Here is a 17,673-nt window from a genome sequence, read left to right on the forward strand (position 1 = left end):
TCATAGGGTTCCCTGATACGGCGTCTGTTGGTTGTTTTCCACAGTGTTCAAAAGCTGAATGAGTTTCTCTTGAGCGATGAGATTGGTGAGGACAGCTGGAGGGCCGGGGAGGGCACGCTGCCTTTCGAGTCCTGTAAGAAGCACACCGGAGTGGTAAGTGGCTTTTGGATTCTTTTTTTTTTTACCATACAGAGGACAGTCCAAACTAATTATATGTTTTCATATGGATTCAGTTAGAAGAAACTATAACTTTTGTTTGTCTAAATCTATGTGAAAAAAATGGCTACTTGCGCCTACAAAAATAAATCCTCACATCTAAAATACAGATATAGAAACACTGCCTCTATAAATTGGGAGAGAATAACCCTCTGATTGATTTAAAAGGGAATTGAGTGGTTGTTTGCTCTTACCCACTTCTGAGGATGTATTTTAGCTTAACATATGCAGTCTATTACCTGTTTTTATTTTCATCTCAGCACGCCAACTTTGCATGCATCAGGGGCTTGAACAAAGTCATAAGATTAGGAAGGATGTGAGACAGTGTAAAGCTGAGTCCTGTCGCTTTTAGGCCAGCAGGTTCACTTGTCCTTACCACAAACATCTATTCAATAGCTGCAAAGAGTCTGGAGGCAGTCAGTGTGTTCTGGACATGTGTCCCATGCAATAGAAAGCAACCACTTGTCACGGGCTCCATCCACTAGGCTTCCAGACACACGGGCTACCTTGTATTTGATGCCAAGAGCTAGGCTGTGGCTCTGAACCGGCACTCAAAGTCTCTCCCAGCATGATTTGTTTTCTTGCAGCAGGAGTCAAAAGATAAATTAGTTTGAAATTACAAGACCATTTCCTGCTGGGCGGTGGTGTGCATGCCTTTAATCCCAGCACTTGGGAGGCAGAGGCAGGCAGATTTCTGAGTTCGAGGCCAGCCTGGTCTACAAAGTGAGTTCCAGGACAGCCAGGGCTACAAAGAGAAACCCTGTCTTAGAACCCCCCCCCCCAAAAAAAAAACCCAAACCAACAAAACAAAACAAACAAACAAAAAATAAGACCATTTCCTGTGTGAATAAAAAAATGAAGGAAGGCATCAAATAAAAGGCAGCATGTAAATTAGGGTGATCATCTGCCTGATGGCACTTCTGAGGAGCCAGCCTTGGGGCTGAAACCTCACTGATGCGTGTCATTCGGAGGGACACTGGGGAACGGAAAGGCATTTTTCAGAAGACTACCTCGTGAAGATCTTGAGTGGTGGATTGATTTGGTTTAGATAAAGAATAGAAGGGCAGTATGTTTAGAGCCTGGTGACAAAAAGAAAAATGACACACAGTTATAATGACCCAGGGGATTGTAGAACATGAGAAGGGTTTAGATTTTATTGAAATGTAGTAGAAGGGCTATTGGAAATGTTGGCTTTGTTTATTTTGGGTTTGGGAGACAGGGTGTCATGTATCCCAGACTAGCCTGGAACTAGGTAGCTGAGAATGACCTTGGATCCCTGTTTTTCCTCCCTCCACATCCCAAATGCTGGGACTCCAAGCACAGTGTAATTTTACTTATTATTCAAAAGTTAACTTTGGTTACTGAGTGAGGTCAGCAGGCTGAAGAGGGGAACTGGGCGGTGAGTAGAGGCTACGGTAGCAACACGCGCAAGAGATGATGCATCAGGTTAGCATTTTGTTGCAGTTGTGGTGAATATGGTGACGAACTAATGGAGTTCAGTGTGTACTCTCTGTCTGTCTATCTCTGTCTGTCTGCCTGCCTCTGTCTCTGTCTCTCTGTCTCTGTTTTTGTATCTCTGTCTCTGTCTTTGTTTCTCTGTCTGTTTTTGTCTCTCTGTCTCTGCCTTTGTCTCTCTGTCTGTCTCTCTGTGTGTATGTGTTGCTTAAGGATTCAAGGATTAACTAGTACCTCATTCATTCTAAGCACATCTCCAGATCCCTCTGCGTCTTTTTTATGTTCAGTTAAGAAAAACGTGTTGAAAGATTGCTTGGCAACAAGGAAGAAAGAAGACTCAAGGATGGCTGCCTTTTGACTGGCTGACTGTGGATGGCTGCCTTTTGATTGGCTGACTGTGGATGGCTGCCTTTTGATTGGCTGACTGTGGATGGCTGCCTTTTGATTGGCTGACTGCTGGTAGACAGTGGAGTCATTCACTGAAACCGAGCTGCCTAAGGAGGTGGTTAATGTTAGGGCGACATCAAGAGGTGTGCATTTTGCAGTCGATGTTTTTACAACACTTATTGTGACCCAAGAAGAAACACCAGCACTGGAGCTGAATATTTAGGAAACATAGGCTATCACTTTACGTCAACGGGACTGGCTGAAACCTGTCTTCGGTTATGGAGGTAGCTCGTTTGGTGAAGTGATTGCCACATAAGTTTAAGGACCTTCATTTATACCCCAAGCATCTACATGTAAATCTGGGTGTGATAGTGTGTGCTTGCAATCCCAGGTCTGGGGATGCAGAACTAAGAGAATCCCTGGGTTTTGCTAGCAGATAGTCTACCTGAGCTGGTCGACTCCGGGTGCTATGAGAGACCCTGTCTCAAATCGTAAGTGGAAAACAGTGAGAGATAGTACCTGATGTTGATAACCTGTCTCCACGTGCACAAACACAAACACATACACATACACTAAGTAAGCTAATGGATATAAACCACTTTCAGGGAAGGTGTGTCTGAAAATTTCTGAAGCAACCCTTTAAAAAGCAATGTACTCTTAAGAGTAAAGTCAGGAGCCGGGTGTGGTGGCGCACTCCTTTAATCCCAGCACTCGGGAGGCAGAGGCAGGCGGATTTCTGAGTTTGAGGCCAGCCTGGTCTACAAAGTGAGCTTCAGGACAGCCAGGGCTACACAGAGAAACCCTGTCTCAAAAAAAAAAAAAAAAAAAAAAAAAAAAAAAAAAAAAAAAAAAAAAAAAAAAGAGGAAAGTCAGTAGATGTTATTCCAAAATGCATCATATAGTAAGTATTAGTCACTTTTGTAATTGCTTGAAAATGACGTACATACATTTAACACTTGCAAGACTCATCAAAAAGTACACAGGCAGCCTCCTCAGTGGAGCCAAGTGAAACCCAGAGAGACTTTGCAGAAATCCATCTAAGATAAAGTTTTCTTCATATTGTGGTTAAAACTGCTAACAGCAGTTAAGCCAGGTGCTTGGCTACTTCTCGATGTACTGTGTTTGTGTTTATCTTCTTTTTGGTTGTTTCACTGAACAGGTGTGGTTATTGTCTGAGAAATAATTCATGTGTGCTGTCTACACTGTCATAGCAGGGCCTACAAAGGATGCTTGGAGTGGGGATGTACAAAAATGCAAACACACATGGCTGGCTGGCTGGCTACTTTAGGTCAGAGCAGAGAGCTTATCGTGCTGAGGCCATGGGTTGGATACTTGTGTGGGACACACAGGAAATCTGTTGGGGTTGGAGAGGCAACTTAGTCAATAAAAATAGTTGCTGTTCTTGCATAGAGTTTGAGTTTGATTCCTAGCACCCAAGTGGGACAGTTCACAATCACTTGGAATTCCAGCTCCAGGGCATTGATTCTCTCTCTCTCTCTCTCTCTCTCTCTCTCTCTCTCTCTCTCTCTCTCTCTCTCTCTCTCTCTCCCTCCCTCCCTCCCTCCCTCCTTCTCTCCCCTTCTACCTCTGTGGGCACACACACACACAGCTGAACACATGCATGCACAAACACACGAATGCACACACTCACACACGCATACATGTATGCACAAATAAAAATCAAACCTTTAAAATTGCATTCAAGAATGCTTATATTTTTAAAGAAAAAGAAAGTCAAATCTTTGATTATAACCAGCCCCTCATGCTTTTGATGATCTTCCATCTCTCAGAGAACACAGTAGACCATCTTCCAGGGAGGCAGAGTGAGCAGAGCAAGACGACCTCGAAGAAAGCAGAGGTCAGGTTCATGCAGTTGGAGGTATCTGAAGAGTTATTTTCTGTATGCGATGAGGGCGGAGAGTAAAATTATGCTGCAAAAAGATTTTTGGAAGAAAAAAGGAATCTCCTTCAGTCATGTCCAATATCTTCAGTTATTGAATCCAGTCTGGACTTCTGGTGTCTTCCAGGGTCATTCATCAGTGTGGACAGCCCAAACCACAAATGACAAGCTTTTTAAAATGCCGTGTGCTTGAAACAATACCAGTGGAAACTCCTCCTTGAGAGCACTTGGGATGCTATCTGTCCTGTGAGAGCTTAGAGTTGAGTGGTTTTGGCTGTAGAACCACCACAGAGAATTGGTTTTGTTCCAGAGCCAAAGGGTCTTCAGATTACATCGCTGGAGCTGTGACTCAAGTCTCTGTCAACACACGCGTCTTCCTAACATTGCCCTGGTTTCATGAAGAGCATGAAGTCACTCTTCGGAGCCTCTGGGGTGACACTAGTACAGTAGTCAGGACCCCAGAAGACAAGAATGCTAGAATATAAGTACAGATCTACTCTGTGTGCAAGAGAGATCCACCCTAAAGAGTTGTGGTAATTTGAGAATATTTCATGCACTGTTTCCAGGATTCTCTGTGAGGGCTGAGGGGAGGGCAGACAACTGACTTAGCATCTCATCACCGCACACACACACACAACTCCTCATCCTTTCATGCCAGATATGTATGTGTGCACAGTGTTTCCCAGCTGGACTAGCCTCGGCTGGGTCTTTTCTGTCAGCTTGCTTACTGAGATTTTGGGCTGTGTTTCTTGCATGAGGCCTTGGTAATGCTCTGTTTGATGGTTGATATTTTTTGGGGGGGGGGATATCAGTTAATGGGAGTTGGAAAGGCAGTACCTCATCTGGATTATTTTCAGACATTGCTAGTTCTTACAAAAGTGATATTTTAAAAACATGTTAAACTTGAAATTATAGACAAAAATATTTTTTTAACAGTTTCATACTTCTAGAATCACTTGCTTTTCTTGTTAAATTAACAGTTTTAAATGGTTACAATTTAACCTTACTCGCCTCTACAGGGTATTTAAATGAGACAGATAATTATTTTAAAGGAAGTAATTTACTGCTAAGTATATAGACAATTTTTGAGTTTTTTTATTCTAAATTTTTTTTAAAAATCCTTTTTGAGTGTCTAGGTGTTTTGCTTGCATGCATGTCTGTGTAGCATGTATGTGCAGTGCCCACATAGGCCAGAAGAGGGCTGGGGTTACAGTCAGTTGTAACCTCCATGTGGGTGCGAGGAACCCAGGGCCTCTGGAAGAACAGCCAGCATTCTTAACCACTGAGCTGTCTCTCTAGTATTTGTGTGTGTGTATGTAGACGCATATGTATGAAGGCGTGTGCCTGCCTCTCTCTCTCTCTCTCTCTCTCTCTCTCTCTCTCTCTCTCTGTGTGTGTGTGTGTGTGTGTGTGTGTGAGTGGTGAGGTTGGTGACAAGCCTATGTATACAGAGGTGCTTGGTGAAGGCATGTGTGTCCTCTCTCACTCTCTGCCTATTCTCTGAGGCAGGGGCTCAGGTTTTCTGGGCTGAGCTGAAGCCCGCAAGTACCAGCAATCAACACCCTCCCCACCACCATTTACATCTTCATCTTTTCATTTTCCCAAGACGTCCATTAGTTAGCTTTAAATTTTCAGCTCGACATCTTTCACTACTTGCTCTGGTGGAGAAGCCTAGAACAGACTAAAATTTGACATTCTCTTTGTTTGTTTTTCTTGGACTTGAAGTGAAATAGCAATACCGGCGAACGTTTGGTAAAATGTCAATGTTTTTATAATGGCTCAACTTCTGCCCTCTTCTATTTGGAACCCAGCAATCAAAACCAATAAACAGGAAGCAGCCTGGAAGGTACCACCTGGACAACTACGAACAAGCACGGCGCCTCCGGCCCACTGAGACAGAAGACATTGCCATAAAGGTTAGCCATCTCTTAGGTTCTTATTTGACTGGGAGCGTGTATGTTACTCTGTAGGCTGAGGCCTGCAAACGTGTCCAAATGTGGATCTTGAGTCTCTTTGCTGTGACCACAGCCTTGACAGTCTTTAAAGTGTACTCAGGTGAGTTTATCTTCCTTTTGTTTTTGTTTCTGTTTTTGGTTTTTGTTTTTTCCTTTGAGACAAAGTTTCTCTGGCTGTCCTGAAACTCACTCTGTAGACCAGGCTGGCCTCAAACTCACAGATGCCTCTGCCTCTGCCTCCTGAGTGCTGGGATTAAACCATGAACTGCCACCACCCAGCTGAGTTTATCATTCTTTCCTTCACTTCTTGAACCTGGTTCTGTTTCATCCTTATACTTGGTACCCAGAAAAGAACATTTCTTTCTACCAGAAATCCACCAGAAACTACCATTAAATCTGCTCTCACACATAAACCAATCCACAGAAAATACCAGTATTATAGATCTATTTTTTTAAAGGAAAATAGTTGTTCCATGATGCTATTTCTAGGAGGGTCTGAACAAATGTGTGCTCACTACAGATAGGAAACTAACATAACGATACCATTAAAGTACAACATGGTGAACCAATGAGTCTATTGAAGTTGCTTACAGGAATGTGGGTGAGGGGTTATCTGTAGGAACATGGATGACTCCAAACAGCTACATCCATCCCAGAATGGGTGATAGCTCAGGAGAGCTGGAACTCAGGACCTCTCTGCATAAATTATAGGGAGCTTGACAGGTCAGGGAGTTTCCTCCTCAGCCTTTACTGATTATACATTGTGAGGGATCAATAGGCATTGTGAATCTTGAGCATTTCAGATACTTCTTGATACTTGGGCATTGCTTATTGATTAAACCTTAAGGGGGTCTCCATTGTGGAGTTCTTGAGCCTTGACAAGCTTCCTGCAGGACAGAATGTTTCATCTGCAAGGAAATTGGTACCAACACGAATATGGGTACTGTATGGCTCCATCAGCTTCTCCTGGTCCCTGGTGCACCTCATACAATTTCAGAGTTTTATTTTATACTTTTTGCAGCCTCTTGTGTTTAAGTAGAACTCAAGTAGAAGTGGCGGCCTTGGGAGTACAGCTGTAGATGGATGGATGGCTGGGACAAATCCCAGGGAGAAGCCAAAGGCAAGCAGGCTCTGGAACAGAGCTGGCCATCAGAGGACCAGGGTCCTAGAATGTTCCCCTTTTGGAAGTCTCCTTATCCAGGTCCCCTGCACTTTCCAGGCCAGTCCACGGCAGTGGGGTCAATGTCTGGCCTGTGAGAAGTGTGCATACTTGTTTAAGGGTGGCTATTCAATGTCTGGTATGTGAGAAGTAAATAGAATTCCCTTTTTTTTTATTAAGAAAGATGTATGTTGTATGCATTGTTATTTTTATGTGTATGTGCCTAAGTGAGTTTATGTGTTCCGTGTGTGTGTGTGTGTGCATGTGTGTGTGTGTGTGTGTGTGTTGGCAGAGGCTAGAAGAGGACATCCTTCCTGAGCTGAGGTTACAGCTGGTTGGGAGGCACCTGGTGTAGATGCTGGGAACTGAGCGCAGAAGCTGTCAGAGAGAACAGCCAACACTGGACTGCTGAGCCATCTCTCCAGCCTCACATCCACCTCACCAAACACCTAGAACTTAGGCTCTATCACTAGGCTGTATTCTGTGTTACAGTTTTAAACTTCTGAAAGGAGCTGCCCTCTGGTTATTTGCTAGTGCCATGTGTCTCACTGAGCTCCCGTGTTCTTACTTTCTAGGTGACAAATGGATACTTCTCATGGGGCACTGGTTTAGCTACATTGTCCAATATTGACATTCGAATCCCAACAGGTAAGGCTCATGACTTAAGCATTGCTGTGTTCTACCAAGATAATTCAGTATAACAAACAATGAAAAAAGCTTTATTTATGCTTATTTAGTGTCCATATCTTGTGTGTGTGTGTGTGTGTGTGTGTGTGTGTGTGTGTGTGTGTGTGCAATGATGCATCATTGCATGTTTGTGTCTGTGTGTCTGGGGGAGGGGGCGAATGTTGTATGTATGTGGAGGCCTGAGGTTGAGGCCTGGAATCTTTCTCAGTCTATCTTCCACTTTATTCAGTGAACTAGGGTCTCAGTTAAACTCAGAGCTCAGTGATATGATTAGTCTGGCTTGCCAGCTTCCTCTGGGAATGCCCAGTCTCCATCTCCCAGGGCTGATTACAAGCCCATCTGGCACTTACTGGTCTCTGGTGTTCTGAACTCTGGTCTCTGTAACCCCATCTCTCCTGCCCCATTACAGGAGTTTCTAAAGATGTAACCCGAAGTTTATATTACTAATATACAACAGGTTCCTCATAAGGCAACTGTATCACTGGAAACGAAAAATTATAAAACGGTGCTGTCATTAAAAATGTGTGTCTTTGGACAAGTTATTTCCCATTCACTTGGTGATTTGTGATACTTAAGAAATTGGGGCTGTCGGTTTCTCGTGTTTAAGAGCAACCTTGAAGAAAGGCTATTTGTGAAAACATCTAAGGCCCTGAAAAATACTGATGGTATTTGCAAGTACTCCAGGATCACCCATCTGATTATTTTACTTGCCTATTAATTTTCTTACCTTACAGTTTTATTGAGATGCAACTAGTCTATGGCAACTGTATCTATTTAGTAATTCAGTTTGAATTTCTTTACAATAATATTTTTATTAATTCTTTTCAGGATTTTATACTTTGACCATTTTCACCTCCATTTCCCACCCCCACCCCCACGTGCTTATTCTCCTAACTGAGTTAGGGAAATAATTTCTATTTTTAAACTCAGCAAATACAGTGGTGTCTGTTGTTCCACTACTTTGGGAGAGGGACCTGCCCTGGTTGGTGTACCAGGGGTCACACCAGTAAATACATCTGACACCTCCTCTCCCAGCAGTTAAATGTCACCAGCCCCCCAGCAGCTCGTGCGATTTCATGTCCACCTCCCCACCCATTGCGTGGACTTCTGTCAAGCTTGCATTTTGTGCAGATTGTGTGCATGCTGTTATAACCCCTGTGGGTTCCTATATAACACTACCCCATTGTGCCTAGAACACAGATCCTTGAAGATGTCCAGCACCTATGTCTACTATAGTCTTTCTGTCTCCTTCAAGAGTTTGGGTCCAGCCTAGCAGTAGCTCTTAAGATACAGCCATTTTTAAAAGTTTCTTTTAATTTATCAGTTTTTTTAGTTTATACATTTTTGTGGGAAGTGCATACTGTGAACTATCCTGCCAGATACGGAAGTAAATATAGATACTCTGTTGCGCAGGCGTCAAAGCATCTTGGAAATGTTTTATCCACTAAGCAGCAACCCCCCCTCCCCACAAACATCCTCTATCCACAGCCACAGCCTTCCCTATTTCTGTTTCTATGTGTTTGAGTATTGTAACTCACAATAATACACTCTTGTAGCATTTTCTCTTCTTGGTCTGTGCTACTTAGCGTAATCCCTCAAGGTACATCTCTATTGAAAACAGTAGGATTTCTTTCTTTCATACATGAGCCTTCCATGCCTGCTGCCTGTTCTCTTACCATCAGCGGACATTGGATTGTTCCTGTCACATGCTTCAGTGACTATGGGAGCAGAAGCATCTTTTTCTCTCTGAATTTTAGTTGTTTTGCGCAGATGCTCAGAGATAATTTTAATCGACCATGTGGTAACTCTGGTTGGAATATTTGAGTCACCTTCATACTGATTTCATACTCAATGCTCATGTTCTATTTTTCTGCTATTGAGTTGTATGGAATTCTTGCATGTTTGGAGGATTAATAGTTTATCAGATAGAAGGTTTGTGAGTGTTTTATGCCATTTTTCCTCTGTTCCTCTTTTTTTTTTTTGCTGTGCTGTTGATATGCTGAAGTATTCCCATCTTGCTGTTTTTTTTAAAATTGAACTTTGTTTCCATTTAAAATGCAAAATTTGTTGCCAAGATCAATATGAAGAATGTCTTCTCCTGTACTACCTTCAAGGGTTTTGAAGTTTCCAGTCTGTTAGGTCTTTATGTCACTGTGAGATGGCTTTGGGGCGCTGTGGACCCTAGCAGTCGAATGAATCCCACTCTTTCCCAGGTGGACATTCAGTTTGCATGTCGTCACCTGTTCCTTCCCTACCATGGGGTCTTAAAACTTGTATGGCGGATTAGGTAACTATACATGAGGGTTTAGTTCTGGGTTCTCTCTTTCATTCTGTCATTGCCCGAAGTGTCACTACCACAGAGAACAGTGAGGCTCTGTAATGTGTTCTTAGTAATACATTTTATCATAGGATGTTGAGGAAGGTTACATTCAATCTGTAGATTATGTTGGGAAGTGTGAACATTTAATAGTGTCAGCTTACCAAACACATAACCCTAACGTGCATTTCCATTTACCACTCTGATCTCTGACATGCATCTGACATGCATGCTGTTCTGTAGTTTTTAGAGTGAAGCTCTTTTCCCTTACTTAAACCTTATTTCTGTATTTTGATGTGCTAACAGCAAACAAACCAAGAGGGAAATTAAAAAAACAATAGCATTTATAATAGCACCTAAAAAAAAACAAACAAACCAAGATATGTAGGGATGATCACAATAATTTTATTTAAAATGATTGAATAACTGAATAAAAATATTCACTCAACCTGGTGTAACAGTCAGTAGCTTGAGCATTTTCTATCACACCTGGAGGTCAATGCGGGAACGTAGAGTCCTAATGACAACACAAATCACTTTCATCCCAGCTACCAATGTTTGCCATAATTGACCTTTTATTGTGTGAATTTAATGGTGAAAGTTAAAACTAATGAGGATGGTTTAAGAAGTTACTTCTTTCATTCTTTAGTTAGATGAGAAATTTTCCATTTACAAAGCAATGAAGCAAGACTCTGCAGTGCAGCCCAGTTGGCAGAAGCATCAGAAATTTATAGCAAGTCTGAGAATAGCCTAGGCCACACATGATCTTCTTCAAGAAAAGTTAAAATAATAAGTCAAGACCCATATGTTTTACTTTTTCTTTTGCAAAAAGACAGGGTTGGTATATTTACTTCACTGCTTGAAATCAAACAGGTCTAGGGATCAAAACATTAGACCTGTCTAAATGTGTACAAATTGCATCTAGTTTTTTTTTTTTAACTTATGTTGTTATTTATTTCGGTGATTTCTTTTCTTTTTTTGTTTTGCTTTTAGTGCTTGAGACAGCATCTTGCTATGTGGTTTCTGATGTCCCAGAACATTCGATGTAGACCAGGCTGGCCTTGAGCTTGTACCAACCTTCCCAGCTGTCTGTGTTCCCAGGGTGCCCCCAGGGCTGAGTTTTGGTTTGGTGTAGCTAAGTGAATTCTTCCTGTCCCCTGCTTTGTGTCTTTAGGTCAGCTCACCATGATTGTAGGCCAAGTGGGTTGTGGAAAATCATCTCTTCTCCTTGCCATCCTTGGTGAGATGCAGACCCTGGAAGGAAAAGTTTACTGGAACAAGTAAGTGTGTTCGTTCTGTTTTCCTCTCCTGTTGTGATAAATGCTCAGCAGAAGCAACTAGGGGAGGGAGGGAAGGGCTGGTTTGGCTTACATGTCTGAGTTGCTACCCACCAGTGAGGGAAGTCAGGGGAGAAATCAAGGAGGAACTTGTAGCAGAAACCACAGAGGAATGCTGCTTGCTGGTTCACCTAGCTCACACTTAGCTAGCTCTCCTATACAGCCCAGAGCTACATGCTCAGGAGAAGGTGCCACCCACAGTGGGTTGGGTCTACCTCTAATAATTAACAATGAAGACAGTCTTCCACAGACATGCCCATAGATCAGTCTGATCTAGATAATCTTTTAATTGAGAGAATTCCTTTCTCAGGGGACTCTAGGCAAGTTGACAGTTGGCACTATGTAGGAAAGTGTTTTAAATTTGTTTCTCCACACAGCTACAAACCTTCAAGAGACGACCACAATAATTCTCCATATCACAAACCAAGAATCTCTAAAATATGTGTGGCATAAAAACATAAGTCGGAGAAATACCAAAACCCAATAGAAACCTCAAATGTCAGAAAGTTATAAAATAATCCGCTGTGATGGTTTATGGTTGTATAAAATAGTGCTAAGGTGAAAGGTGAGGTGGTGAAGACACAGCTTTAAATGTAAACGGGGGACACTCAAAATTCATTCTGCCATAAAATAAGTTATGGAAAATTCACACTATTTATAAAGCTTAAATGTAAACAGATCAACAAGGGTTCGGTGTTCGGGAAACCAATATCAAATGATCTGTCTAAAGTCTTTGTAAGGGGCTGAAAATCAACAATTTCTCTCCACATCTAATGTAAACCACTCACTAAAGGTTTCAAGAAAATGCACTCATGTGCTGCTTAGAAGGCGTGAAGAGGAAGGCACCTAGCCTGGTGCTCTTCAAGTGCTAAAAGAAGGGTTTGTAAGGGGCAAACACCTCAGCTGACACTAAGAGAGGTCACTCATTCAGGGAACGGAGGCAGGGGGGGGGTCTTTAAAACACATTGCCTAATGAAGTGATGTGGGGCTATTCTACTACAGAACTGAGTACTGAAGACCAAACTAGGTTAAGTTAGTTTGGCCTACCTAGTTGAGTCCTCCTAGGCAGTATATGAAGGAATGGTTGTAACATTTGTCAAATGAATAAGAGTTCTGTCTAGGAGTTCATGTCTAGTTGTGATTCTTCCCTGGTGAGCATAGCAGTGGCAGGAGGCACACTTGGGAACTATGCTGTTGGTTTTCTGGTTGCTAGAGGTCAGAGGTGTCTGCTGAGCAGTCTGAGCTGCATGGTCAAGCCCTAAAACCAAGCATCCTCCTGCTGTGTGCATCAGTGGCACCAAAGTTGAGAAGTCTCCCTCTCAAGGGCTCAGTTTTGAATGCATCCCATATAGTGCAGCCGGCTGTTCATGTACCCAGGTTTCTCTGGGGGAAATATTGTTTCTGGGTCCTTTAGTATACACTGCGCTTGAAATACGCATTATGAGAAAGAATGGTTTGGCTGCGAAATTTGACCTAGAACTCTTGCTTGCAGTATCACTGGCAAGAAAAGAAAGCTCAGAAAAGTTTGGCATCTGCTTTATCTGCCTTGGATAAATCAGAAGGCAGTGGCCATGTTCACTCACACTCAGAGGACAGCTCAGGATAGAACTGTCCCTCGGTTTGGTGTTGATCACTGCAGTCAGATACTAAGCGGTGTTTGTCCTCCGACTTTCACCCTCTGTTCTGAATGAAGAAGCAGATCCTACTGGACTAAGTCACATGATATGACAGTGCCCTCATCATCAAATTACTTGGCTCTCATTTAACATTGATTTATCAAAAAAATGGGGAGGATATGAGGTGGTGAGGGAAATCCCGAGGTCTCCTCACACCTCCACAGAATGCTGATCTTCTGGGCTGGCACTCTGGTTGAGTCGATCTGATCCTGGGCATCACCTTCTGTGATTATTATAATTTTTAAAATAAATTAACAACATGGCAATGTGAAGATACATTTTGTTGTTTCTTTGCATTCCAAAGCGTATAGACCATGGATGTTCCATCTTATTCTGTAAAAAGAATGTATATTGATGGAAAATGGTGATAAAGAAGTCAAGAATGAAGCTAAGGTTTGGACAGTAACCCTTGAATGTACTTTTACACAGTTTAGACCGTGGCATGCACATGTCCACATACAAACTCATAAGGTATTTAATTTTAAAGCATGACATCCTTAAAGGCACTGGGCATCCTTTAGGCATTACCTCACTCTGCCTCCTGGTCACTTGATACTGTACTCATATTTTCCATACTCAGATGACCTTCTTGTTTAGTTTCTAGTAAAACTTGTGGTCTGTCTCTCCTCTTATGAATGTAGTAAGGCACAGTAGCTCATGTCAGTGGTGCCATGTCCCAGGATGATCAGGAAGAAGGAGCATGACATTGAGGCTAGCCTGGGATGTATAATGAGACCTTGTCTGAGAAGCAGCCTAATCCAACCAACCAACTAACCAACCAGCTAACCAGCCAGCCAGTTAGCCACTGAGCCAACCAACCAACCAACCAACCAATAAACTAACTAACCAACCATCCAACCAACCATCCAACCATCCAGTCAGCCATAGATTTCTTTTCCTTAGTTAGTCTGTTCACATTCAGGATTCCGCTTTCTCTGTCCTCTGCTTCTGTATTTACAGAAGTACCCATCTCAGCATACATCTTCCCAACACTTCAGTTTCCATTCTCTGCTCCTGGTCTTTCGTCCTCTTGTAAACAAATGAGGATTGTCAGAATCATTTACTGATTTTTTTTTGGTAAGTAATAAGGGAATGGAAACTGGGACTTTGTTATCTAACACATTTGTCAGTACAGGAAATCATTCCAAAGTCTTTATTTGCTTTCTGGACCTCCCTCGGGCTTTGAGTTCTGTTTCATGGCCAAGGTCATTTGGAAATTCCCTAGGTATCTCAAACTGAAGGCAGTTGATGCTAAAATCTCTGTTTTCCCCCCATCACAAGCACTTCCCTCCTGCGTCCGTTGTCTCTAACCTCCTCCTTCTGTCCTTCTACCACATGGCTCTCAGGGCTTGAACTCAGGTCTGTCAGGCTTGGCTACCAGGACTTTACCCAATGAGTTATCTCTCCAGCTCCAATAAATACTTTGATTGATATTGAACATAGCAGGAATGTATTCAACCATTATTTGGATAAGTTGGTGGTTTCCAAGATCTCCTTGTGGGATGACACAATTAGTTGTGTGATGGACATTTCCATGCAGATGAATACAAACGGGACCATTAACCTCCAACACGTGTGCTTTTTCTTCCACAGATGACCTAAGTAATGTTACTACTAGAACATTAAGGTCAGATGTCTTGCTACCTAAAACTGGGAAATGAATATTTTTGTACTTGCTGTTTATTAGTTACTTAAATCGGGGGATAATTATTGAGGGACTTTTTAGTTTGTTATTTTATTCGTCTTGTATTTAGTGGTATTATGGCTCTTTCCTTCCATTAAACATGCTAGCATGTCATTAGCAATGTGTAATTGTGGAATTTACTCTTAACAGTTCGAAGACAAATTTATTACTAGAGGACGTAATTACATACATTTTCACACACACACACACACACACACACACACACACACACACACACACACACACACAAGCATAGGACACTGCCTGAAGTAAAATAGCTATTTTTGGATTAGATCAATTGTGTAAAGCTATTGAATCTAGAGCTTTCAAAATAATATACTTCAGGGGAACCTAAATGCTTCAAAATTCAAATACAAAATATTGATCATCAATGCTTTTTTCCTGTCACATTGGAGGGATAACTACATGCAATTAGTCCAATCCCACTTTGCCATGGATCTCACCACTTCATCGTTGTGTCCGGATGTTTTAGTTTGAACCTGTTGCATGTCTAGATTTCTCACATGATCCTGGGAGTGAGACACCTGGGCTTTGAGTGTCTTCCATGTTCACATTCTCAACGAATTTCTTCTGATCCTTTCTCAGGGTAGTGGATGAGAAATTTAAATAGATTAAAATAAAAATTTAATGATAGGGAGAAGTAGGAAATACAGACCTGCAGGCAACTGTGTTTTAGGGAAATGATTCAAGTTTCCAGAGCAGAACGGGACATAGGGTTCAAGCTGTGACACGAAGCAGAAGCTTGTGTGGGAGCTGTCCGGGCTTGCTATCCTCTGGAAGCTTAGTGATGGCATATTTCCTGCCCCCACCAAGGAAGACAGGAAAGAAGAAAATTACTTATGTGGTTTGTCTTTGAAATACATTGAAAGAGTGTTTCTGGTGAATGTTTATTGCATACCTGGTTTGCATACACGTCCACTGTGGCTACCTGTCATCATTAATGAGCATTGTTTGCCGTACTTACAGTGTAAATGAATCTGAGCCTTCTTTTGAAGCAACCCGAAGGTATTATTTCCATTTTCACCCGAGTTTACTAAGAATAACTTCCTCCCTTAGTCTTTAATCTCTCACTCCAGTTTCCCTCTTCATTGTGATGGTGTGCAGTCATTTTTAACATGCCTACAATATTTACAAGAGCAGTGGCTCACAAAAGGATTAATTTGTCAAGCTTATGCCTGCAATCCAGTTTGTAAACCCTGAGGCAGGAGAATAGGCTTTCTTTCTAAGCCATTCTTCTTTCTACAGTGAGCTCCAGATAGTCCAGGCTGCAGTGAGAGTCTGTCTCAGCTAAGACAGAAGAAGAAAAAAAGAAAAGAAAAAAATTTAATTTGGCAAACAAATTGTGTCAACTGTTTCTGTTTTAATGGATTTCATGCCTTTCTAGTTTGGCTGAAAAATCAAACTGTATTTAGTAAAGGAGTTTGAGAACTCATTAAATAAAAACATGCATTAATTGAGCCTCCAATGTTATTTGATAGAACCCTGAAAGGGAGAGCCCACGCTTTAACAAAACAAAAGGAAACAAAGCCAAACCAAACTCAAGCCCAAATCTCAATGAAGCTCTGGGTTAGATCCCCAGCATCCAAAGACAGTCCCCAGAGTAAGGGGAAGGGCAGGCAGACACGCCAGACTTGGGGACCACTGCTTTCCTGTGTCTGTAGTGATCTAAAAGATGACTGTCACACTAGACTCTAATGTCCTCTGAAGCCCCAACATACCCTGCTTCCCAGTGACCATTTAGCTTTTCTCAATTCTTCCCCGCTAACCTTCCTTTTCTGTTAACTACAATCCCATCATCTCATCATCACTGACACATCATGAACTAACCATGGAAAATCTGACTTTGAAGCTCATCCACTCCCTTCCCCAGCCTGGTCGCATCATCTCCTGGTTCTTCAGCTCACATGAACTCTGAAATGACTGCCAATTAAAGTCTAAGTACAAGCATCTGATAACATCCATAAGCTCAAGAAGTAGAAACGAGTCAAGGAATTTATCACTTTTTACTTTGTGTCTTTCTCTTAAAGACATTTCTTAGTTATTTGAGAATTTTATACAACCTATTGTGATCGTGGTCACCCGTCCCCCAACTCCTCTCCTTAAAAATATTTTGTATGTTTGAAATATGGAACTTAAATGTTATTTTAACATTGATGCAGACTCCTCTAGATATCATTCTTCATTTTGAAATATTTATACGTTACCTATGACTTTAAAATATATCTATGTGACTAAGCCACAAACGGATGCTCTAATTCTAGTTTCAATTCACGTCTCTTGAAGGTCACCATAAAAAAATCCACTATTATATAAAGTGAATTTAATACAAACCAAAACATCTGTGGCTACCAAGGAGAGTGAATTATTAATAACCCTTTAATCTTAATTTAGAAAAGAAATTTTCTTTTAGCAGTTTATAGCATTGAACACTTCAGCGCAGAAGAATCAAATTTTTCTTATCACATGACATTTTAATCAGATCCAGATCCCCATAATTGAAGTGGCTTATTTAGTAATCGTGTCCTAAGGATGGTGGCTCTGCCTTCTTCTCTAGTTGTCTTCTCTGTGTCTTTCCTCTCAGGCCTCATTTTCCTTAGTTATACAGAAATACTCAGCACAGCCCTTTGTGTAATCCGGGTTGTGTGTGTCCTCTTTACAGCAGAAGCAGGTATTCTGTGGCTTACGCTGCCCAGAAGCCTTGGCTCCTAAATGCCACAGTTGAGGAAAATATCACGTTTGGAAGTCCTTTCAACAGACAGAGGTAACTTTGCATGTATAGATTTTACAACTGAAACAACCATGTGTGAGCCATGAATTTGGAGCCAATTCACTTATTGAGGGGTGATGCCCCAAAACTAAATGGGGGAAGAAGAGGGTGA

General features: G+C 41.8%; 1 protein-coding gene across 7 annotated transcripts in view; it reads left to right on the forward strand.

Annotated features, from left to right (window-relative positions):
- Abcc9 (ATP binding cassette subfamily C member 9) overlaps nt 1-17,673 on the forward strand; it is a 112,472-nt gene that overhangs the window by 37,863 nt on the left and 56,936 nt on the right. For 6 of the 7 annotated variants that reach the window (XM_029478465.2, XM_085839797.1, XM_029478466.2 and 3 more), the window contains exons 15-20: nt 45-153; nt 5,770-5,874; nt 7,648-7,720; nt 11,251-11,356; nt 15,761-15,799; nt 17,454-17,555. In XM_029478465.2, the coding sequence (XP_029334325.1) occupies nt 45-153; nt 5,770-5,874; nt 7,648-7,720; nt 11,251-11,356; nt 15,761-15,799; nt 17,454-17,555 (534 nt within the window). The remainder of the gene's footprint in view (nt 1-44; nt 154-5,769; nt 5,875-7,647; nt 7,721-11,250; nt 11,357-15,760; nt 15,800-17,453; nt 17,556-17,673) is intronic. The other variant, XM_029478467.2, reaches the window with a different exon arrangement.

Source organism: Mus caroli, unplaced genomic scaffold (genome assembly GCF_978045245.1).
Source record: "Mus caroli unplaced genomic scaffold, Mus_caroli_1 scaffold_7, whole genome shotgun sequence".
NCBI classification, from domain to species: domain Eukaryota; kingdom Metazoa; phylum Chordata; class Mammalia; order Rodentia; family Muridae; genus Mus; species Mus caroli.